We start from the raw sequence: 25,482 nt of genomic DNA, 5'->3' as shown, positions 1-25,482 counted from the left end.
TTCCCTGTTCTGTCTCAGATCTCCTGTTACCTTAAGCAAGTCATTTAGTCTCTCTCTGCCTCAGTTCCCCATCTGTAAAATTGGAGCTAATAGCACTGCCCTACTCCACAGAGGTCTTGTGACAAGAAATGCTTGAAAGATTATGAGGTGCTCAGATGCTACAATAATTGGGGGCCATATAAGTACCTAAGATAGAAAGATCTGGAGTATGACGAGAAACAAGATACCTTGCCTCTAGCACCATCTGTTGTGCATTTAGAATACATCTCTTACTCCTAAAGGAGAGGTCAAAATTAATAGTTGTTCCTAAGTTCTGTTAAAGGAAAAATTTCCGCTCTGCTGGTCTTTGTAATATCACATTAGTTTTTATAGCAGCAACCAACTGGTTTCCTACATCATCATGGAAGTAGGAACTCACTCAACACATTTTAAAGTGACCTGACATCCTGATTTGTCTGTGGTGCATGTTTTCCCATCCTCTTTCCTCATCATCTATTTGCTGTGACATTATTTGGAGTTACTGCCTTGTGTGATAGGATAGTCTGCCCCCTTAAGGTCAGCCCATCCCTGTCACATGTGTGTGTCCCTTTAAGATTTTGGAAGATCTGATATACCTACAGAGACCGAGAAAATATTGATAGAGAGGAAGAAGTGTTAGAAATAAGGGGTGCTTAGGAGGAAATCCTGTCCCTGTGTCTTTAAGAGCCTGGGACCAAGAGGGCATAGAGGGCTGGGCAAGAGCTGGGAGAAGGGGCCAACGTAAATGCTGCCTCCTCACTCCAGGCTGGGCACACATCGGCAGGAGAAGGCTGGTCTGCTGAGGGCTAATTATGGAAAAAGAGGCCAGCTGAAGGAGAACGGGCTAAGACCCTACAGCTGGCTAAATTACAAGCAAGGGTAGGGTGACCAGACAGCAAATGTGAAAAATTGGGACAGGGGATGAGGGGTAATACATAAGAAAAAGACCCCAAAATCAGGACTGTCCCTATAAAATCGGGACATCTGGTCACCCTAACCAAGGGGGAGAGCTGGGGACTCCTGTTTTGAGGTAGTGACCATCTGAAGCATGGTCCCAGCTCCAGGAGGGGGCTGAGGGTCTTCTGAACAGGAATGAGAGTTGACCGCTACTTTTATATGGACCCAGAGACGAGTGACCTCTAGTGACTAACAAAGAGAGTTACATTCTGTAGAATGACTTCAGTCAGGCCCCACAAAGGGGGTATGTGTTTTGAAACAAGCTAAGTCTGGGTAACTGATTGAGAGAACCAGAGGAGCACTGAGTGCAAGGCCAAGAAGAGCCACCAGGGGCTGAGCTGGAGGGCAGCATGCTGTGACGTCATGGCACATCAAATGTCACTGAATTGTTTCTTTGTTTGCTGCTTTCATCTGCTGTGTTCTGTGGCCCATTTTCTCCTTTATCTCCTTTACAACAGCAGAATAGATACACCTGACTTCTGTTTATGTATAGTGGGTCTGTTTATGTATAGGGACTTGGGGTCAGCTAGAAGCTAATTTGTGTAAGTCTTTTGACCTCTGGTGGGGATCTCAAAGCGTCCAGCAGACACAGAAATGAGTGTTGTGAAACGAATTACTGAAGGATGGTGTGTTAATATGTAGGCCTGCTTGTTAGTCTGATACAGAATTTGGGGTTCGATTTTTTTTTTTAAATACTCTTTTATCCTTACTAATATGTGTGAACAAAGAGACTGTGTGTTGCATTTCCCACAACCAGATGGGTTTGTTAGTATAATGAGAAAAGATCAGGGATAGAGTTAAAGTGTTACTGGGTATGGTGGGAGTGTAATATACGAGTATATACTGGAAGGCTACCTGGCTCCTCTCTCAAGCCAAGATCAAGCAACCAGTCAGGAGGGGCAAAGGGAATGCAGGGGACGGTATTAGAAACACTAAAAGCCAAAGGCCTGGCCTTGGCCAGAACACAACCTCACTCCTTACTCCTCCCATGGGATACAAAAGACGTGCTACCAAGCCCCCAGACTCACAACCTTCCAAAATGGAACATGACCATAAGTTGTAAGTAATGGGACCTGGGCGTGCTAAAGAGGAAGAGGTGGGAATAGGCACACTGAGAAAAGGCTCTCTGGCATCAGAGCTCTGGATATGCTTGCTTGAAACCCCAATAAACATCGCATTGCCTCCACTTCAGATTTCTGGTCTTCTGCTTTCTGTCTGCAGGGTAGGGGGGAGGGGAAAACCCCTAGCAGGATGCCCAGTTGGCGCTCCATACACATAAAGAGAAAAAAGTAGCATAGAACTGGCATCCAAGAACCAGAATTAAGAAGTCAGAGCTCAACTCCCATTTGACACCTAAACCAATGACAGCAGCTGGATGCTGAGCACTAGTGAAAAATCTAGTCAATTTATTTAGGTCCCAAATAAGAGCTGAGACCTTTTGAACAACTGACCTGTAATAATCTCTTCAGTGCAGACTCCCTTCTTCAAGCCTTGGGCAAGTCTCTCAATCCCCCCTCTCACTTTTCTCATATGTAAAAAAAGGATAGGAGTACTTGTGTACCTGCTTTGATGAGGTGTTAAGAAGAGAAAAGATGTTATGCAATGTAAGTGATATATATAATTTACAGACTCCTTTATTTTTGCTGAACGGATGTACTTTTCCTTTGGAAAACAATCCAAGAACCAGTTGTCAGCAGCTAAGTCCATTTCAGCTGGTGAATTCCTGTGTTTGCTTCCTACGTACGTACGTATGTGTGTGTGTGCGCACCCTTCCTTAACTTCAACACCTCTCTCTGGAGAAATGACTTTAGAAAGGCCGCTGACTGTTCTGATGAAGTGTTGGCTAAGCACTTAAAGGCTACTGGTTCTCTCCTGAGATCTTCCAAGGTTTGCAAAATCCTCATGAGGACCCCAGGAGCTATTTGGTGTGTCTCGCTGCAGTATTTCATGTTGCAAACACCATTTTAAAATAGCTGATATGTTTTCTCAACTCCTCTTTTTTTTTCTTGGAAGGACACACCATTGGAGCAGAGGAATATCTTTCCAGGAGGATAAACAGGTGCTTAGGAGCTTGTGATGGGGTGTACTTGCCCCTCACTGGACAAGAAACCCCACACTCTGAGCAGAGGAAGCTGTGCCCCCACACTCCTACTGGGCATGCTCCAAGTGCTGGCTCAGTATAAAAGGGAACAGCCCGGCTCATTCTAGGCTGACTACCAGAGAGGAGTAGGAGTACCAGATGGTGGGAGCTGGAGACACTGAAACCCAGGCAGATACCCAGATGCCTGGGGATGCCTTGTGGAGGACGCAGTCGCTTGGCAGTAGCGGAACCTGAGGAAACCGGAAACCCTGAAGACGTCCAGGCCATAGTATCAGGGGGTACAGTAGGAAGAAGCCCAGGGAAACTAGGCAGTGGACCGGTTAGCGAACTGGGTTTTGAGTCAGCGTGTTTCAGTCGGATCCCAGCCAATTCAGTGGCATGCACACTTGCCACTACCAGGGCCCTGGGCTGGGATCTGGTGGAGAGGGAGGGCCCAGGTTCCTGTACCCTGGCACCTCTCTCCCTCCCCAGGAGTGGCTCACTTCCCTGACTCTGCCCATTAGGTGACATAACCCTGCTAAGGAGGGCAACCTTATTGCTAAGGAGGGCAACCTTATTGCTAAGGAGGGCAACCACTAGGCCATACAGCCTGAGTGAGGGTGATTGCATTGGCTCTGGTCACTAGACCGCACAACCAGAATGAAGAGGTCAGCCATACTGACTGTGGCTACTAGGCCATACAGCGCAAGTGAGAGGGTGATTGTATTAACTTCAGCCATTAGGCTGTACTGCCCTGATGACAAGGGTGACCACGTTGACGCTGGCCATTGGGCCATATTGCCCTGAGACTAAGGGCACACAGGTAGACTTAACCATGGGGCTGTGATGCCCTTGCCCTGTCCCAAAGGGGGATGGGGTGTACTTGCCCTGTGACAAAGCTCTACAAGAGTGGAATCTAGGATGCAGCGGCATGAGAAGTAAACTAAAGTGTTGACTCTATTTTGGGGGACACAGGGAGAAGTGTTTGCATTCCATACATATTCCAGTCTGCAATGGAGCACTGCTCCTGTTAGGCAGCTGCTATTCCCTGATGCATAGCTTCTACCACATCCTCGTGAAAGCCAACCTCTATGCTCTCCCAAACAGTGTTTCAGCCCTCGCTGTCCCCTGGCCTCTCAGAGGAGGCCTGCGGTGGCAGGTTGCCCCAGTTCTTCCTGTCCTGAATAATGAAGAGTCCAATTCAGACCTAATAAGGGCATATACCTGAGAACCACTCACATGAGCTTCCCTTTTTAGGGCAAACACAGCAAACCACATCCACGGAGAGAAGGAAGACCAAATGATGGGCTGGACCAACTGAGGGGCTGGCAGGAAAATACCCATTTGGATGGACTTATGCAGTGCCTTGACCAAAAAGCAAATTATTTCACTGCATATATATATATATATATATATATTAGACACAGGGTCCTGGTTATTAGGCTCAATTTCTAGAGCAGCAAATGGATGCTTGGAGAGGTTAGGTTGCCTATCTCTCGTCACCCAGCAAATCAGTGGCTGAGGTGGGAGCAGAACCCAGCAATTCTGGTGCCCAGTCTGTTAGACTAAGTACTAGAGAGTACCTGTTTGTGAGCAAGGATTGTGGCCATCTCCTAGGTTTCCAGACGGCTATGTTCAAAGCAAAACATGCAGCTGGACAAATAGTATTGATCAGACGTGTGTTAAGCCATTTGTGACTGATGCAAAGCACCATCAAGACTGATAGGAAAACAAGCTGTCAGCCCAGGATGGATGGGGCAATTCTTTGGATCATTTTTTAAAAGGTGTCAGGGGCTTATTGAATTTCTCTTGGTGTTCTCAAGCTTTAATGGTGCTATGGAGAGAAACATCCCAATGATGAATTGGATGTGGACTGACGCAGAATTCCAGCAGACACCGAGAAGACCATGGCACTGGCGAGGATCAATCTGGATGACAAGTGCTTGGCATTTTATGAATGAGGGCTGTGCAGTTCAAAGAAAAAGAACCTTTAAAAATAAATCTCTTCACCAAAAAAAATACTTACAGGTGAATTGCAAAATAAATGCTTGGCCATTTCAAATGTTTCTTTATGATGTGCAGAAATATCTCAATTCTATTTTTTTTGGGGGGCGACCCTAGTTTCCTGCTTGGTTTTTCTTTTTTCACATGGGAAATACCAGGTCCTCACTTTTCTCTGAGGAAACCCACCTGGGATGAGGGGTGGAGGAGCTGTACAGGTGACTTAGAGCATTATGGGCCTGATGACATGCCCACTGCTGTGACTGGGGCTTTCCCCATTGAACTGAACAAGCTTTGGATCATGCCTCATGTGACATCACTTTCCAGGTCCTCCCAAGGTTTGCCAAGGTCCTTCATCAAACTAGGCAAGGGAGCACCTGATATTCCATTTTTTCCCTAAACTGAGAAAATAAACCTTCTTTTGAGGCCCTCTTTTCACATCAGAAAGGGCAAGGATGAAGTTTTTTCTCTGATGTTGCACTTTACCTTTGAGACTTAAAGATTTTTAGAATGAGTGTTCTTCATGTGGTTATAGACGGGACAAAAAACGCAGGATAACCTGTTTCAGTTGAATACAGTAGCATCTTTGTATTTATACAAAGGTGTAGTAAGGAGGAGAGCATCAGATGCCCTCATGAAAACACCAGTCCCAAATACTGATTTTCTTTTATTCTGTATCCATTACAAAGAAACAGAGCATATTCCAGGGTGAAATAATTGCAGAAATGTTTCCTTAAATAGAAACAGCCTCTTAACCGTCTCAGATACAAAATATGATGTAAAAATGCAAAGACCATTTTATACATATTTGGGCCCAATTTTCAAACACCATCAGCAACAGCAGCTCTCATTTAGGCATCCTTGATAAGTGGTCAGATTTCCAAATGTACTTTGTTCACAGTGGGAGCTCTGGAAAACCTGTCCGTAGCTGTGAGTGCTGAGCGCTTTTGAAATGTTTGCCAGCCTGACCTATCGAGTTCATCTAAATTTTCCAAAGTAATTAGTGATTTTGGGGTACCTCAGTTTTTTGGGGGTGGGGCAATTGGAGACACCTTAAAGGGCCTGGTTTTCAGAGTGGATGCTCAGCTATTTTGAGTTGTGGCAAGTTGGCCATCCCAAAACTGAGGCACCTAACAACCACTAATCACTTTTGAAAATTTAGATTATATTGTAAAGCCAACTGAATGGTTCAGAGTTAATATCCTTACAAACCTTCCCTTTTTCCTCCCCAATCCCCCCTCCTGCTCTGGGATGTTGTGCTCCTTCAATCGGTTTCCCAGGTTAGACATTGTGTCTGCTTTACTCTGTGAATGAGGTGCTGTTTGCTTGCATCCTTTACTAGTTAAGCTTGACAAGGAAAAAACAAAAATAAAGCTGACCTATTTTTTCCTAGCCAAAAACAACAGCAACTGATAAAATCCCAAATATGTGAATCTGTCTGGGAATAAGAGACTGAGATGGGAAAAGCAGATGAAGTGTTCTTGCACTGCGGCATCGATTGATATCCCAGGTTGTGACACTTATGTAGGGTACAACACATACTGGATATACAGAAGCAGTTTTTGCTGTCCCTTATGTGCATTATAGGGGAATTAGCTGAAGTGGTTTGACTCAAAGAATTTTCTTGAAACCCAGGTAATAACAGCCATTGAGAATGTGCTGCATGGGGGACCAAGTCCTGCTGTAATGTTGTTCTGACAGGAAGACTCCAGAGCAATCTGCTCTGCCTGTTATGAGAGGGACAGGAACTGTGGTTCTGCAGGCACTGTGCAATTATGGGCCTGATCCAAAGCCCCCTGTATTCAGTGGAAGTCTTTTTTTTCATTGTCTCCAATGGGCTTTGGATCAGGCCAGCTGTGAGCAGAACACATGTGCTGTGAACAAGGGTTGTTCTGTTCTCACCAGACTTGAGTAATGATTTCGTGAAGGTTCATAGCCAATCCCACACTCAGGTGAATGCAAAAATGTCCTGCAGTTCTTAATGATTGCAGATTCCACTACAAGTGAAAACTCTCTAGCTCTCCTTGAACACACTTACCGCACAAGGCATGCCATACATAGGTGACGGATTCTTTACTTACACTGGGAGTAAGTGGTTCCGGTCCCACTGACACTGAACCTGTTGAGATGGAGTCTGTGAGTGACCACGTTCTTCTGTGGCTGGAAGAGGATGATGTGCACTTTGGGCGCGAACAAACAGCCCAGCACAACAAAGCCACTCAGACTGACAGAGATGCACATGGTTGTGGTCTGCACCTAGGAGAGAGTTATTGAAAAGTCAGTGCTGTTAAATGCCAGGCAGTGAGGCAGCATGTACCACAAGTGAGAATGTGACCATGGTAGTCACTGTGGGAGCTACTTACTGCTAGCTGTTTGTTTTTAATTTCTATAGATTTCTTGGTACCAAATTCACAGCTGTTTTTTCAGAAGGTCTAGAAATGAATGTGGCTTCAGAAAGTACTAATGATATGACTGAAAGCCCTAAAAAAATCAGCTCTACCAATGCCTTCTACAATTTAGGATATCAGACAGCACACCCCAGCATTCATGGCACAGTTTGTTACTGCATGCTGTAATGCAAATTGTTTATGTATTTCAGCATGCTAAACTCTGATCTGAATAGCACTGAGAGGCAGAAATGCAAAATTCCAGAACAGCCATAATACAGCAGTAGGAGGAAACATATCTCAGTCTTGCATCAACAGCGATCTATCCTGGACGATCCATTGACTTGTTCCACGTCTAACTCCCACGACCCTGTGATTCCCAGTGATTTACCTAAGGCCTAGATGGTACCCTGCTGATCAGAACATAAGGGGCTGCCTGCTTCAGTGTATGACAGCTAGCCTGGACACAAGAAGGCTAGTCAGATGCTCTGCAACACTGCATCCCTGCCGCATTCCTGGACAAAGCAGAGCACTTTCAGTAAAGCCTGGGATCTATGTGTGGCAAAAGGCATGCTGTACGGGACCAGATGAGGTCCTAAGAGATGGCTGTGCTATGCAGCGAATCCACTTGAAAGTTAATTCAGCCTAAGGCCTCAATCTTGATAAGTGACAAGCAACCCTTTGCATTCATGAAGAGGACCACTGACTTCAGTGAGATTTTGAGCAAGCATAAGGGCCGGCTCAAACAGGTCCGTTTGTGAGACTGGGTCTTAAAGCTACATTAATGCAGACACAATTTCTCTCTGCTGTGAAATCCCTTTGTGGGGGGTCAGAAGATTCTGGAGGTAGCAACCAGTGGGTCAATCATTGCTTGTCCTTACAGTTTCATGGAGCCATTATCTAATCTATGTAACAACACTCATCATTGTGATAACTGGCTGCCAGTTCGCTGCCTCAGGTTCACTTTAGTCTCTTTTCTTCAGAGCAGATTCCTCAATTAAAAGGTAGAATTACATGTTCTCAAACTCTATTACTTAATCTGGATTATTACACAAATAGGGCCAATTCTGCCTTCAGTTACATTCATGCCAAACTTATAGATTAACACTGCTATGGGGCTCAACTCTCAAAATAAACTTTATAAGGGAAAAACGAGAGCAGAGAATGGCCTTTGTCATTATATGCAGTGTTGTTTTTGCCACGTTGGTCCCTAGCGAGAAAAGGTTGGGGAGGGAAGCGATATCTTTTATTGAACCAACTTCTGTTGGTGAGAGAAACAAGTTTAGGAGCTTACACACAGCTCTTCTTCAGGTCCTTTCTTTGGCTGCTTTATCTCAATCCTGCTAAGGGACCCTGACCAACAGCCATTTGTATCCATGCGGAGGATCTTTCTTTCTTTCTTTCTTTCTTTCTTTCTTTCTTTCTTTCCCTTTCCTTGTCGTCGTCTTCATCATTATATGTATTCACAGAGCACCAAGCAGATGGTCTGTATAATTAATAGAATAACCCCTTACAAAAAGCGCTTACTTCAAGCTTTGCTCAGTGCATGGTACTCAGCTGCCACATGGGGGTGGGGAGAACCATTTAGGAACCTGAATGGACACAGAGAGAACATGAACACCCTGCCACATTTCCATTCATTCCTCTTTCCTTGCTTTCTACTGGCCCGAGCCAAAACGCACTAAAGTCAGTGGCAAGACTTCCATTGATTTTAATGCAGTTTGGATCAGAACTTAAATGAGAAACTACCACACACCTCTTTTCATGAGAGCACAGTAAACTGAGTAGTAGGACAATTTAACATCTGACTGTGTTAGAACTTATCTAACCCCCAGACTTTTCCCCTCTGGCACATCTCTTACAGTTGCATCCCCTAAGGCTAGGCTAAGATGAATCTTCAGCTGAAAAAAAACTAAATACATTAATTGCTCTCACTGGTGCAAATTTGTGAGTGACTATTTAATAACATCAGGTCCTACTATTTCATTGATTCTGAAGTAGGACTACCCGCTGAAGTCAAAGTGGAACTTTGTAAAAATCAATGGTGTGAAATAGCCCTTTTCCCTCTAACCTAGGAAAGGGCACTTTGTTTCTTCCCGTGGTATTTGTATTAATTAACTGGGTGAATTCTACATTTTATTTTATTTCATTTTCAGTTTTTAAAATGCGCCCAAATCTCTGCATACGTTTCCCAGTAGCTGCCCATATTTTCACCCTTATTCATGCATCCGAAACCAGTTTCAAATATAATAATAAAAGCTCAGTCCAGTCACCATTCACTTATTCATTGTTGTTATGTCTCCTGGGTTGTTTTTTGTACCAACTTCCCAAATAATAGCTCCAGAGAGTGACCCCACCAGCATTGTTTTACAGGAGAATGGAATGAGTAGGTTACCGTTCGATTAGAGATAACAAAAGCATCACTTATTATGTATAAAATTTTAGTCCATTTAGTAGGATCAGTGGCTGGAATTTAAGTGAGATTAACAGTGTTCAGACACCCAGAGTGGGAGCTGCCAAAGCACCTACATGAGAGTTCCATTCACTTCAGTCCTTCCTTTCCTGAAATTAAGTCAATGAGACGTGCGCTCCTGACTAACTTCAGGTGCTTTAGGAAATCCCACTGCTAAAACCTAGTTCAATTCAATGGAGGTTTTGCACCCAAATCCCCAGGGTTTCTTTCAAATCTCAGCGATAACAGAGTTGGAAAATATCACTTAAGTCATCTAGTTTTATCCCAATCACGCTATAGGACTAGTCTTTCTAGCATACCCACTAATGCCTCATTATATCTGTCCCCACCCATTGAACACTGTGTCCACCTCACTACCCAATTACTTTTAGTGTTAAGAACTTTTCCCCAGTGCCTATCTTTTCCTTCATTGGCTGCATGCCATTTCTCCTTGTCCTAACTTCTTGTGAGACTAAATAATCCCTTTCTTGTTACCTTGAAGTTATTTATAGACTAATCATGTCTCCCTGGGTTCTCTTGTCTAGACTAGACACATTTAGCTCTCTTCGTTTCACTCTGTGTGACTTTTGTTATCCATCCTTGTACTGTCTCTAGTCTTTCTGTACCTTTCCTAGGCTAAGGAAACTGGAACTACACATAATATTCTTGGTCTGGACCCATCAAGCCTGAGTAGAGTGCAGACAGTTGAAAATTTTTTGACTACACTTCCTATTGAAAAATGCTGTTTTGTCAAAAACAAAATGTTTTGTGGAAACATGTTGTTTTTGATGGGAAGGTTATACAGGTCCAGGAGGGACTCTCTAGAGAGAGATAGAGGACCCAACCCCAGAATAGCTAATAGCCTAGTGGTTAGAGTACTCACATAGGATTATGGGAGACCCAGATTTAAGCCTCTGATTTGGAATAGCGACTTGAACTGGGGTCATCCACATTCTTGACGACTACTCTAACCACCAGGCTATTGGCTTTTAGGGGATGTCTCTCTCTCTAAAAAGTTCAAAAGGTCTACTTTCATTCCACGTTTCATTGGAATGAAACCACGTTTTGAAATGAAACAATTGTTCCTTGGCCAACCCTAATGTAGAACGATGCTATTAACTCCCCTGTTATCTCCCTGACATATACCACCAATTAGATCTGGACAAAAAATGTTGGTGAAATAGCTTGTTTGCCAAAAAATGCAGTTTCAGGGCAACCAAAACTATGAGTGAATGCATGTCGAAACTGGCAAATAGTTTTGGCCGAATAAATGTGAAAAAGTTCATATTAACTATTTCAACTATTTTTGAAACAAAATGTTTTGACTTTTCATTTCCAGTGACATTTTGTTTAGAATTGCTGCTAGATTTGTTTTGTTTTTTTAAAAAAACTTAAAGGATAACAAACACCTGAAAATATAACAAAACTGAAAAAAATATCATTTAGAGTCCAACAAAATGTTTTGTTTAACCTGAAATTCTTTTTCTGGATATTTTGGATCAGCCAATGAATAAAAAAAAAACCAACAACAACATTTGTTCAACTTGACTGCCAATGACAGTCTTGTCTTTTAGTCAAGAACATAAGAACAGCCATATTGGGTCAGACCAAAGGTTCATCTAGCCCAGTATTCTGTCTTTTAACAGTGGCCAATGCCATGTGCTTCAGAGGGAATGAACAGAACAGGTAATCATCAAGTGATCCATCCCTGGTCACCCATTTCCAGCTTCTGGCAAACAGAAGCTAGGGACACCAACCCTGCCTTATCCTCCATGAATTTATCTAGTTCTTTTTTGAACCCTGTTATAGTCTTGACCTTCACAACATCCTCTGGCAAAGTTAATTTTATAAAATTGACAGAAAGGTGAATGAATACAGTGAAACTTGGTGTAAGGACCATGTACCACAGCTACCTCCCTCATTTTAGTAATCCTGAAGTTTACTGTACAGTTTGGTTAAGCTTTTAGTTAAAATTCACCTTTATTAGATAACTGTTTTCTGAACCCTTGGTCTGACCTATTGTAACTGTGACTATCCGTAGTAATATACCAGTGCGTGAATATTTTACCCATGTGCTTCTGCCTCCATCAGCCAGACCTACTGTTTAGTGTAAAAACATTCTCTGAACAACCATAGTTCAAAGCAAGTCCATCATCTGCTTAGAAGTAAAGTAACATTTTCATATAAAGCAATCAGCTGATGTGTCTTATGCTTAGCAGGGCATTAACAATGAAAAGGGAATGTATGCCAGGGGCACTGGAGAGCACAAAAGTGAAAGATGTTTTTAGGAAAATGCCAGGTTCCTGCTAAGTTGATGCACGCAGTTTATAGAAACAAATGTCCAAAGACTTACTCTGTAGTCACTAGATGTCACATAAAATATGGGGAGGAAGGCCAGCCAAATGATGCACGTTGTGTACATTGTGAAACCGATAAACTTGGCTTCGTTGAAGTTCTCTGGGCACTTCCTTGTTTTGAAGGCATATATAGTGCATAAGACTACAAGGATTACATCGTATGTTAAGGAGATTAACATACTCGAATCTTTGACATTGCATTTCAATATGACAGTCTCCCTTTTCTCAGGAAGAGTATACCGTCTGGTGCCCGGGGACTCCACTATGAGCCACACACACACCACCACGATCTGTACCAGGATGAGGCTCAGGCAGATGAAGACCTGAGAGCTGGGGCTGATGAATTTAGGCCGTTGAGCACCATTCTTCACACCGTTAAATATTCTGGCTATGCAGTTTGTCTTTGTCAGAAGGGCGGCATAGCAAACTGAAAAGGAACTTCCCAGCCCCAGACGGCGTAAGGTGCAGATGGCCGGAGAAGGCTTGGCTATGAAGAAGAATGTCATGCTATAAGACAGGAAGACCCCGAAGAGTAATATGTAACACAGTTCACGGCCGGAAGCTTTGACCAGGGGAGTGTTGTTGTGCTTGATAAAGACTGCCACGACCATGAAGGTACAAATAAAACCCAGACATGCAATAGTAACGGGGCCTATTGCCCAGGCATCTTCCCACTTGACATAGTCTTCTGGTAGGTCATAGCAGCCAGTCAGGTCAGCAGTGGGCCACTGTCCAGGCCCGCAGTCTGCACAGGTAAATTCATCAGCCAAGTATTCAAAGGGCTCACAGGCAATGCAGATCCAACAGCAGACATCTCCTGGCTGCATGTTCTTCATTTCATTAGGAGCGCAGGGGTCGCTACACTGGGAAGTGGGGACAGAGCTTCTGGACCAGTGAATTGAGTCTATGTCCAGTGACAAGATTTCTGCCCAGTGACCAACCTTCAGGTAGGAATATCTGCCTCCGGTGTACTGGAAATTGAACACGTTGTATCGGCCTAGCCCATCTCCATAGGTGTCAAATTTGACCACGCTGTCCGCAGCATTGGGAGGGTTAAATGGAGCTGTCAAAAACAGAAAGAGAGGAAATGAACAGAGAGACTCTAAGCATTTTTCTTTCTTTTGGCAGGCATGTCTATCTAGCAAGACACTGTCAGTTTTTTAGACCATCTAGAGCGAGTGAGGTATTTTGATCCCAAACATCAATTATGAAATTTTCTTATTGGTAGAAGCACCTGTTCAAGGAACAGCTGTGTTATGAATGACCAAAAGATCAAGGTCAGGTCTGAGACTTTACTGCAAATCTAAGGGAAGCAAGCTTTCCAATAGCTAAGAGCATGCATTTGAAATCCTAATGGTCTAAATATTGTTTTTCAAATTTGGTCTTGCTGTGGAGGTCACCTGTGAAAAGATTTCTCTATTACAAAGTGGCATCCCATGCTAAAGCTATGCACATGGGCCAAATTTCAAAATTATACATGTCCCAACTATATGGAATGCACTGCAGAGCACTTCATATGAGATAAATCCTTTCAAGGGTCTCCTCCTTTTCGAATACCTCCATTTCCCACTGTTTTCGTTTCAAAATATTTCATTCTACAGACTATCAAGAACATCTCCGCAGATCATTGGTAGCATGTGGACTAAGCCACTGGACTAGGAGCAGTTCACCTCTGACCACTCTTTCAAATGCACATTCTAAATATATACAGAGTCAGCCTGGAGCCCTCCCCACACTGTGAAGGATGGAAAAAATGTAGCATTTATCATCTGTAAGGCCCTTTCCCCCAGATTTACAAAGACATCTCCTATTTGACCTATGTGCTAGATATTAATGAGCTCTACAAAGGCTATCAAAATGTACAATGGCTCAAATCCTCAGCTGGTGTAAAACTGGCATAGCTCTGTGAAGCTATGGAGCTATGGCTGAAGATCTGGTTCAATACTTTTTTTAAGTTTGCTAGGCTCCTATTAACTTACAAGAATGAACTCATTTGACAAAGCTCATATTTAACTTTGCACTGAATATGCTATTCCTTGGATGGACAAACTAGAGATTGTATCCTGCTACTTCCCTATTTAAAAATATGCATTTCACTGATCTACATATTTTCTGAATTTTTCCTCTTGGACCCAGCTGAATTAAAAAATACATTGAACATGGACAGCAACTGCTTGGATATCACACATTCTACATCCTCCGTTGTTACTGGTGCAAATGTTTCAGAGGTAAGTCATGCTCCTAGCTGGTTTTTCCGAAGGTGGGTTTCTAGTAACCTTAGAGGTAAAGCATAATAGCCTCCACCTTTATCCCCTATTCAATTGCATGCTGATACCTTCTCTCCCACCACAAGGGTATTGTCCCACATTCGTTGCATGAAGATACAAGAGGAGAGCTCCCTTGTAGCCTGTGACTATAAGAAGACCATCAAATAGCATGAGAAATTTTAGCACCTGGAAAGGAAGTTGCTAGACTAATGCATGCTACTTTAAATCCTACATATGCCTGGAAAAGTTATAATGTCAGGAGAAAGGAGGAAGAAGGGGAAGGGAACTTTCCCCAAACCATTCAAACCCCTCCGATATCCCCATTGTATATGCAATCCTGAACCTTTGCATTGTCTCTTGTCGTTCAGGAAAGGGGATCATTGTTGGCAAGAGCTCAGTGTTATTCAATGGAATTCACCCTGCAAGTTAGAAGGCATTTTAAAGGATCCTCTTGGTAAGAAGCAGTTTGGATCTTGACAGTGTAAAATGAAGCCAAAGAGAGGATTTCTTTGGAACGATCTGATTGAGAGGATGATATTGAAGTAATTATAAATTCCATAACAATTTCCTGACATGCTTTTGTATCTTATTATTATTGCATCCTAAACAGTTAGAAATCTATCATACTTTGCTTGACTATATTGATTTTGTTACAGCTCTTTGTTAAGCTGCCTGGCATGCGCTGCTGTGGTCCAAGGCCGCGCTTGGGGAATGGATAAAAAACTCATGAACTGGAACTGTGACCTTCTGTGGGGAATCAATATTGTAGCACTTCGGACTGTTAAAGCTCTGGAGTGTTTTGGTTTTTTCCACAAGCTGCGGTTCGCAAAGGGAATGAAGAATTATTAAAAATGTAAGAGGAAATGGCAATTACAAGGTGATTTATTGTACCTCTCTCGCTGCAGCACAAAAGGTGAACAGCATCATTGGCAGGAAGTGAAAGTGTATTTACTGCGGGTGGGCAATAAAAGATTTCTCTGCTGGTGTGTCTGGTGATGGAAGTGGTTCCCCTGCCCTTGCTAGAATAAATCTCCCCTTCCCTTCCCTTTCCTTCCCTCCCCCCCTCATCTCACATTGCAGTTGGTTAATAGCTTTTATTCTGTCAAACTCTTATTTACATAGGCAAAGCCCTTTAGTTAAGGATGTAATTTCCCTCTCCAGTTTACAATCCATTTCCTTTGGATTTCTTGGGGTAGATGGATTGTATTTTTTAAAAGCATTCACGGCCAAATTCTGTCTCCCTTAGCTGACGGCTGCCTCTTGGCTGATACCCTGGGGACTAAAGATACCTCCAGAGCTAAAAGCATGAGCTAAAGCCTTGTGGCTGTGCGGTGGCCCTGAGGGTCAGGGGGAACTTTCAAACACACAAATCTATCTAATATCTAAGTCCGCAGCTCCTCCCATTGGTTTCACAGGATGGACCGTGACATTAGGCAAATCTCAGAGCAAAGAAGTGGTGCATAAGCTGCACCTGCCTAGGAGCAGTCCTAGAAGGCATTGACACACAGGTACTCTCTTCCCTTACTTGCACTGAGGAGGGGTAGGGAAATAGTAATTTACTGCTGAGTTACGCCAGCTGCAAATTAGTCAGCTGTGCTGGGGGTTAGAGCCGAAGCTTCACCCATTGCTGTCTTGTCCCAGCCCACTTCCCACCCATCTGCTTCAGCATGTAGCTCAGCTTTCGCTTGTGAGGCTACTCTCCAGGTCTGGGTAGCAATGGTGTAAGGGGAATACTTATTCCCCCCGTGTGGGTGGCACAATCTAGCCCAATGAGACTCCTGGCAGAGCAAAGCACTCCCCTGCATGACTAAAGGCAGCAGATACTTCCCTGGAACAGCCAGGCCTCCCTGAAATGACAATCTCCATGAAACAAGTAGCAAACTCCCAATACAGGACAACGAGAGGGAAGATTAAATCAGTTCCTCTCCCCGCACCCTCAGCCAGAAGCACCGTTAATATAAAATCATAATGCAGCACTTAACAGCGCTTCAGCAACGTGCTGTCATTGCCACTGTCTTATTTCATTATTCGTAGCACGTATGGAGATTGTGGAAACTGTTAGCACCTGCTTAATTTTGACAGTTTATTCACTGGGCAGCAGTGGGTCAAATCCTGCGAGGTGCTGAGCTACTGGAACTAGAGATGCGCAGCTAGTCTCAGAATCAGGGGCTGGAACCGGCCAAGCACTTAGTGGTGTGCTCAACTCCAAGCATGCGGCTTCATGGGGCTGCACGTGTGCTTATGGTTAGGTACGTGCTCAAGTGCTTGGCTGATTGAGGGCCAGAGTTCTTGGCATCCTGCAGTAGTAAACCCCAGCACTGCAACTTGGTTAACAAAGGTGATCATCAATATTAAAAATAGTACCTTTTATATATGTATATAAATATTGGCATTCAGGCATGGCCTTAGACAACCTTGCACACTGGTTGCAGAGAGCTACAGAAAGTAAGACCCCCTATTCTATGTGTAAGGGGACTGTTGCCCCCTTACTAACATTCAGTGGGGGTGTTCTAGTTGCTAGCTCCCAGTACTAAAAGGGGGAAGGGTCAATGGGGAATCAGGACCCTGAGACTGCCAGTCCCTAGGAACAATGGGGAGAGGCCAATGCTCCAGGTCTGAATGACAGGGCGGGCAGGCTAATCAGGGAATCAGAAGGCCAGGGACTCTGTCCCTCTGTCCTCTGTGTGAACTGGATTTGCCTGGGTCAGACAGTGGGACCAAGCTAAGGAGATAGCAGGGGCCCAAGCTGAGCTGGGGAGCAGAGCTGTGCCAGATCCAGAGGGACCAGAAAAGCAGCCCAGAGAGAGCAGACCCTGTGCTGGGAGCAGAGCTGCAGCAACCAGACCCAGAGGGGCCAGAAAAGCAGCCCACGAAGCAGGTCAGTGCTGGGAGCAGAGTCACAGAAGCAGCCTGCAGAGCAGACTTGCCCTGGGAGGAGAGCTGCAGCAACCAGAGCCAGAGGGGCCAGAGAAGCAGCCCAGGGAGCTGGAGGCAGGGCAGCAGCCGTGCTGAGGCAGAGTGGAGCTGGGGCCGGAGCAGTCCAGAGCCAGGTGTCATGAGCAGCTGGGGAGAGCGAGTGGGGACCCTGGGTAGTGGGCCCAGCACAGGGAGACGCCTCAGCCAGGAGGCTCTGCAGGCCAGACTCGGAGGGGGATTGGTAACCCCGACAGGGAGGGGGCAACCCTGGGAAGAAGGGCCCTGCCACCTAGAGCCTGAGAGCGTGTGGCCACCACCAGAGTGAGTGTCCAACCCACAGCATCCCTATAGCACAGCCAGGGCCTGAGAAGGAGGCCTGGGACTTACAAGGAAGAGACTGAACTGCCCTGACATTCCAGAGACACTGTTTGTGATGTTCCCTGCCACAGAGCGGGGTGATGTGTTTCCTTTAACCTTTCCCATTTTTCCTTATTCTTTTTAAAATTAATTGTTGATTAAATAACTTGCATTTGCTTTAAATTGTATGTAATGATCAGTGGGTCAGAGAAGTGGCCAGTGCAGAGAGAGTACCCTGGAGTGGGGACACCCTAGCCCCTGTCTTAGGTGACCACAGCAGGGTTGGGGGTCAAGCCCCCAGGAATCCTGGGCCCAGCCTTGTTGGGGTTACGAGGACTTTGCCAGACAGGAGAGTGGAATGGGAGTCCTCAAGGACAGGGAGGCCTCTGGGTAAAAGAAGTGGGAGTGAGGACTCGGATCCTTTTGCTAGCCCACTTCACCGGGGTAGTGCAGAAGCTAGGAAAGTTCCCCACAATAGCGGGACTTACATATGCACAGTTACACATGTGCTTAACTTTAAGCATTCAAGTGGTTGACTGCAATGAAGCATGTGCAAAAATGTTTGCAGGATAGGGGTCCAAGTTTGTAAAGACAATTAGTCTTACAATTAAAGTGATCGACTCAAGGAACTCATCTAGGGTGACCAGATGTCCCAATTTTATAGGGACAGTCCCGATATTCAGGGATTTCTCATATAGACGCCTATTACCCCCCATCCTCTGTCCTGATTTTTCTCACTTGCTCGCTGGTCAACCTAAACTCATCTATTTAGATTAACAAAGAGAAGATTAATGGGTGACTTGATTATAGGCTAGAAGTACCTACATAGGGAACAAATATGTAATAATGGGCTCTTCAGTCTAGCTGAGAAAGGTATAACACGATCCAATAGCTGGAAGCTGAAGCTAAACAAATTCAGATTGGACATAAGGCGTAATTTTTTAATAGTGAGTGTAACTAATCACAGGAACAATTTACCAAGGGTCATGAGGGATTCTCCATCACTGACATTTTTAAATCAAGATTGGATGTTTTTCTACAAGATCTGCTCTAGGATTTATTTTGGGGAAGTTCTCTGGTGTGTGTTATGCAAGCGGTCAGACTAGATGAGCACACTGGTCCCTTCTTGCCTTGGAATCTATGAATTACAGCTGTCTTTCTGCCCATGCACATACAGACAGATGCTTGCATTTTTGGTGGCAGTCGATAGATAAAAATAAATTACAATGCTTGTGTGAGGGTTGAGAGACTTTCAATCCTTTGGATAAGGAGGCTGAAATCATTTGACCAAATGGTGATTGATTAAATTAGAATATGGGGAACCAAAGAATGCAAATGAAACCCTTTGATGGTAGTAATTAATGTAGCTGTTGATTATATATAAAATTACAGAAGCATTTTTCACTTGGTATTTATCAACATAATGTAGCTGATGTAGCAATGTACATCTCAAGGTATAACAGAGAAGCTGACTTCATATTACTGAAAAAAACCCACCACACTGAAGACAAGAATCCATAATGATAATAAAATAGAAGTTTAGTCTATAGAATAAAAGGAATAATTTCTAAATGACAGCGGTGAGTTTCCCAGAAAGGAAATCCCAGACCAACTGATGAGTCACTCAGCGAGGATTTTATTCTTCTTTATTTTCCCAGTTTCAATTTTAAAATTAATTTGGGCAGTTAATTTGGGGATTTAAGTCACAATCTTTAAAACAGCCATTTATAAAGGTATTAGCTCAGTTAACTAATCTCTCCTGTCTCTTGGAAGGTAATAAAAAAAGAAGATCTTTGCAGCAGTATTCTTGAATTCATCCTTACCTGGCATTTTGTGTGCCTGTGACAGCAGACACTCACCTCTTGTGAGCACCTCCTGTCGGTTGGGTGTGAACCTGCACACTCAGTCTGTCTGCTCCTGTTGCCCCCTGTCGGCTGTTAACCTCATCAGGTGGGTGTTTAGCGACTCAGTCCTCTGGCTAAGTCGCCCAGAGTCTAAACGCATGAAGGAAGCCTTTCCAGGGTATAAGGTCCAACAGGGCCTGTCCCTGTGCCTTTGTTGATGTCTTTAGCCTTGTCTTTGGGCTCAGTTTTCAGCCCCTTCTGGGTTAGCTCTAAGTCTGAGCCTGTCCTGGTATAGAGCAGTGAACCCAGGGCTTTCTCCCTGGAGACTTTGTTCTCAGTGGTTCTCTGATGTCCTGTTTAAATTCTAGCCTCTTTTTTGGGCTTTTAGTACTGAGTCTGATCCCCTTCTCAGGGCTTAGGCCACTTCCCCAGTGGTCCGTGGGGGGACTTGGCCCACCCACTACTCTGGGCCCCAACCCAGGGATTCTACAAATAGCAGCCATGTGCTGCTTCCTTTAATAACTACTACTGCTGCTATTCTCTGGGCCAGTTCCCACATAGCCCCTTCCTCTTCACCTTTATCTCAGGTGAGATATCTTTGTCTGTTCCCAGCCTGCACCGGGTCTCTCCCAGGCCTCCTCGCCTGGAGAGTTTCACAGCCTTCCTCACCCATTTGGTCCCAGCCAACAAATGATCTGCTCAGGCCCTTCAGCTCCTTTTAACTGAGCCAGCTGGGCTCTGATTGGCTGCATCCCCGCAGCTTTTTGAGGCAGTTTTGGAGGACCAACTTTCATTGCTCCTTTCTGGGGAGCAGGGTGTGGTAAGACCACAAGACCTCCAGCAGGGGGCCTCTCACAGTGCCCAATTACACCTATGCAAAGAGGGTTAGCTAAAGTAAAATCTGTAAACCAAAAAAACAATATATAAGTTAAAGGTTTCAGAGTAAATTTAAAGTCACTTAAAGGTATTACCCAATTCTGCCTAGTGCCCAGTTACAGAGCAAACCCCACCAGACTAAAAATAGAGGTAGGATACCAGTAACATATTTCAGAAGGGAAGAGCTGCCCAGTTTATTGCACGGGTTGTAGAAGGTACATCTCCTAGCCTTGTGGCCCATTGATGCATTTATGTGCTTGGTGCAAACAGCTCATGGCCTGGGAGCCTAGCACAGGTCCAGAATTGTTGAATTGGGGGAGCTGAGAGAAATGGGTTTATAGAGACTGCCCACAGGTACAGCATAGACCCTCCTTAGAACAGGCTGCATTGATGGGAAAGCCAGTTGAGAAAGCCTGGCTCAGGATGAGAGGGGCCAATGTGGAATTGACAGACAAACTCCTTCAGATGGAACTCACATGTCCACACAGGAATCAAATCAGACACCAAGGAGGTTGCTCCAGGAGATGGAGGTTACAGCTGGGAGACACAGAGGGGCTGTGGTGATAGGAATCCGAACAGCAGAAATATTGGTAGCTAAGTATGCGGTGACTGTGAGAATAATTTGGTGACATGCTTTCTGTGTGCCAGATCTCACAAGATGTTTAAACAAACGTCTAGTGAGTGTTGTGGAGGAGCCTGCAGTCATGGAACTGATGGTACACAGTAGGTACCCATGATGCAGGGAGGTGTAGGAGAGAAGTCCTACTAGTGGAATGCACATTATTGGGGAAAAGGTTAAGTTAAAGGCTGGTGTGGTAGTTCTCTCTGAAATGCCTCCAGGTCCACACATGGGGCCAGCTAGATGGAGAAACTGCAGGATCTCACTGCATATATGAGAGGAGAGTGAAAGAGAGGTTTCAATATATTAGATACTGGGAAACTCTTATGGGAAAGGTGAACCTATAGAAAAGAGATGAGCTTCATTTTGAGCAGACTGGAAGCAGGCTGTTAGATATGGTTTTATGCGTAGGCAGTTACCTCTTTGGTCAGGGATGGATTCTGCAGAATACCTAGCAGGTGTTTGGCACAGTGCTTAATGTATAAATGTCACTTTAGAGAAAATAACACTTTTAGCAGCTGAGCGTTCGTGGAAATAACAGCAGATATGCCTAAATCTGAGAAGATACAGTGTCTTAAATAAAAAAAATCTGTTCTGTGCTTGCAGTATGTAATCTTCCAAAACAAGGTGCAGATCAGAGACAGAGCTCAGTAGCACAGAGACAGCTCATTAATGACATGCCTTGACAAAAGCGTTGCATATCCTCAGCCCTGCTGTTTCCTAAGCCTTGATTTCATGCGGTTCAGAAACAAATGTAGGAATGCGTATTGTGCATACTAGAGCTACCTTCCTCAGTAGCCTGCTGGCTCCACAGCCCTGTGGTAAGTGGTACCTCATGAAGCTAATGTGGAAATGAAAAGGTAAAGAATGGATTAGATCTATGAAACGCTGAAGTTTCCTGGAAAGTTATGTAAATCCCCTTTAGTCACACTAGATGGCGCTAGGAAAACTACCAATAGCGGATGTAACGGTGGAAAAGAAGACATTTATGCAAGTAGATAATATGAAAATTGTACTTTCTATTAACCCCTTTCGCCCCGTTTCAGGGGCATATTCATTGTCTTGGCAAGGCCTTATAAGGAAGATCCTTGATAATACAACAAGATACATGATGCCTGGGGCTCATGGGCTCCTCTTACAACGTATCCTGCAGGACTCAAGGAGTTAATTTAGCTTTTCATTCTCTTTGAGTTAGCTACATACAATTTGGTGCAGTTGAAGTGATTTATTTCTAGTGTGATTACATTTCAAACCACATGTAGCGTTGAATCAGAGCTCACTGGCATGTGTTTCTACACCAGTGTAACTCCACCAAGTTCAGCAGGGCTACTCCTGATTTACACTAGGGTCACCGAGAGAAGGCTCACACCCAGAGTATTCTCTACACTACTGCTCAAATGGTCTCACTTTATATTAAGATCCATTTACAAATAGTTTATAACGGGTTAGTAAATAATTAATAGATTTAAAAAAAAAATCAAGTGTTATAGTGTCCAGGAGGTTGCTTGCAAACATCTTATAACAACCTATAACACCGTCTCCTGATGTGCTTATACCTATCTGTAACACATACTGCTCAGGTCTATCATATAACATTTATTAACCCTTTATAAATGTAACCTTACTATCAACTGTGACCGATCAGATTTTATATTCAGCTCCATGGCTCACATTTCAGCTAAGCATCTTAATTGACTTGCTGTTGGGAGCCAGAACATGCAACTGTCAACCCTCACACGATTATTAATGGAAGCCTGGTCTATATTAGAAAATTAGGTCAGTTTAACTAGGGCTGTCAGGGGTGTGAAAAATCCATACCCCTAAACTGCATAGTTAAACTGAACTAAATCCCCGTGTTGATAGTGCGAGGTGGATGGAAGAATTCTTTTGTTGGCCTAGCTACCACCTCCTGGGGAGGTGGATTACCTACGCTGATGGGAGAATTCCTCCTGTCCATGTGGGCAGGGTTTATGCTGAAGTGTAGACAAGGCCAGAGAGTCAAATAGGAAAATCATGCCTAGTCTAGTCTCAATAGGGGACTAGGCCTCAATAATGCAGGCCAAAATGGGTACGTTTACACTGCAAACAAAAACATGCAGCTGGCCCATGCCAGCTGACTTGGGCTCACTGGGCTTGGGCTAAGGGGCTGTTCAGTTGCAGTGTAGCCATTCAGGTTTGGGCTGGAGTCCCGGCTCCAGGACCCTGCAAGGTGGGAGGGTGCCAGAGCTCGGGTTGCAGCCTGAGCTGCAATGTCTGCACCGGAATTAAACAGCCCCGTAGCACCATGAGCCCAAGACAGCTGGCATGGGCTAGCCATTGGTATCTAATTGCAGTGTAGACATACCCAGTGACAGCAGCTTGTATGAGCTGTCAGAGATACGTGGAAGAAGAAGTGTCTCTCCTGAAAGCGGGCCCTGCTGCCCAGCTCTGCCAGCTGACCACACTCTTGGACAAATATACCTATGCAGAGAAAACTTTGTAAATTAGACCTTGCCTTAGGTAGGGAAAACTCCCGAGCTGCCTCTGAGATGAGATGATTGCATGAAAACAATGCTCTTTGCTTTCCTTTCTGTCTTGTCCACCTACTTGCATGATCCTTGGGGCCTCTGCTGTTGAGGAACCACTGGCTGGTAGCAAGGTGGCAACCCATAACCAAGGTGATCTTTTTCTCATCACATCATTCTTACTCAGGACATTTTGGAAGTTGCTGTTGGAGCTCTGATTTATCAAAGAATATTCAGTTTGATACACAGAAAATATGAAGCGTATAAACATTAGCAAAAAAAGATTACATTTTTTAAAAAATGTAAGAAAAATCTCATGAATCCTTAAAATTAAAATGTCATTAATATAATTTTTAAAAATCAAGCAGTACCAAGGCTAATTTTGTTAAAGAATTCTGTTTAGCTGATAATTGACAAGCCATGGGAAAGTACCATGGGATTTCAGCATTGATGCCTGTGGATTGATATCAGGCTTTTAAGTTAAGATTATTCACTGTCAGAAATGGCTGGCACAAAAGGCAGCAAGCATGCAAGGTAATTTATACTAGCAATCAACTTGTAATTACAAAGGAAATTAAAGCGTGATTTTAAACAGTCTAACTCCTCCCTCAGGCCAACTAGTTGTTTTGTAAACATGAGCAAGGGGAACCCAATCCCATTATGAAGAATTATGGACCTTTTTAGGGTGAGGGCGTGAAACTTTAGGAGAGGGATAGCTATATTCTAAGTAGATCTTTAAATCCTTTGTGATTCTTTGAATTAATCTGCAAGCTGATGACCTTGCTTGTACAAATACTGAGGACTATAAAGTTGCTTACACAGGCCTAGATTCAGACTTGGACTATGTGCCCTACGCAAGGAAGCAAAAAACCCCTTTACACACTACACAAGCTACTCAGATCGTTGGACCAGGCATGAAGGTCTAAGCAGGGGCATGTCCATTTAATCCTTCCCTGGAGCAGGTGAGTTGGCATTTGGTGGGGAGAGGGATGGGTAGAACTTTGGCTCAGTTTCCCCAATGCACCGGCTAGTGTAGCTGAGCTGGCCTAGAGGTTGTGCTGTAAAGTGCTGCTGGTATAAGCCAGTGGTAATGTACCAACATCCCCTTCTCACCCCTGTGTCTTTGAAGTACAGTACCTCTAAGGGCTGCTCTTGCATTTCTGCAGCTTATGCACCATCCCTTGTTCCCTTCACATCTAGCCCACAGATTGCATTTGCATATAATGGAAGATGGGTGGTTAGGCACTAAATATCTATCACATTCATTCAGTCCCTCTTAATCTCTTTGGATAAATCTCTTTGGATTTATCTCAAGGGAATTTGAATAGACTCAGAAATTAAGATATTGAAGCATGATGATGGTGAAGACATTTTTCTCATGTGGTGGGGGACCTGGAGGATGAGAGAGATGTTTCCAGAGAATGCTCAAAATGTTTTTAATTAGCTAGTTTCAGACTTTAGAAATAGGAACCAAATGAACCTTGAAATAGACCCTCTGTCTGTTATTGTCTAATTGTCTTGATATAAAGGAGCTCCCAAATTTGACAGATGTGGATTTGATAACTTATAATGCAATAATATTTGTTTTTGTTACAAAACTACCAAAAATTCTCCGGCAGTTACTATACAATTTGATAATTCTGAGAATGTTTGCAACAGTAGATTGTGTTTCCAATAGGAAAATATAGTGCACTCCAAGCAGAGCAATAATCCCTTTAAGGTAATTAATCTTAAATTGCCATTCATATAAAGGATAATAGAATGCTGTACAGTTTGAATAGAAACACAATGCTATGTTGTTCTGGGTACAGTAACCCTCGTGCCCATACAGAGTGGAATGGACATGC

General features: G+C 44.0%; 1 protein-coding gene across 7 annotated transcripts in view; it reads right to left on the bottom strand.

Moving 5' to 3' along the window:
• Positions 1–25,482, bottom strand: part of GRM3 (glutamate metabotropic receptor 3) — a 151,732-nt gene that overhangs the window by 1,729 nt on the left and 124,521 nt on the right. For 6 of the 7 annotated variants that reach the window (XM_073328668.1, XM_073328666.1, XM_073328667.1 and 3 more), the window contains 2 exons: positions 12,249–13,315; positions 7,138–7,312 (listed from right to left, as the gene is read on the bottom strand). In XM_073328668.1, the coding sequence (XP_073184769.1) occupies positions 7,138–7,312; positions 12,249–13,315 (1,242 nt within the window). The remainder of the gene's footprint in view (positions 1–7,137; positions 7,313–12,248; positions 13,316–25,482) is intronic. The other variant, XM_073328672.1, reaches the window with a different exon arrangement.

This window comes from Lepidochelys kempii, chromosome 1 (genome assembly GCF_965140265.1).
Source record: "Lepidochelys kempii isolate rLepKem1 chromosome 1, rLepKem1.hap2, whole genome shotgun sequence".
Taxonomy (NCBI): Eukaryota; Metazoa; Chordata; order Testudines; family Cheloniidae; genus Lepidochelys; species Lepidochelys kempii.
The sequence above is the reverse complement of the archived record's forward strand: the minus strand, read 5'-3'. Positions and strand labels throughout refer to the sequence as shown.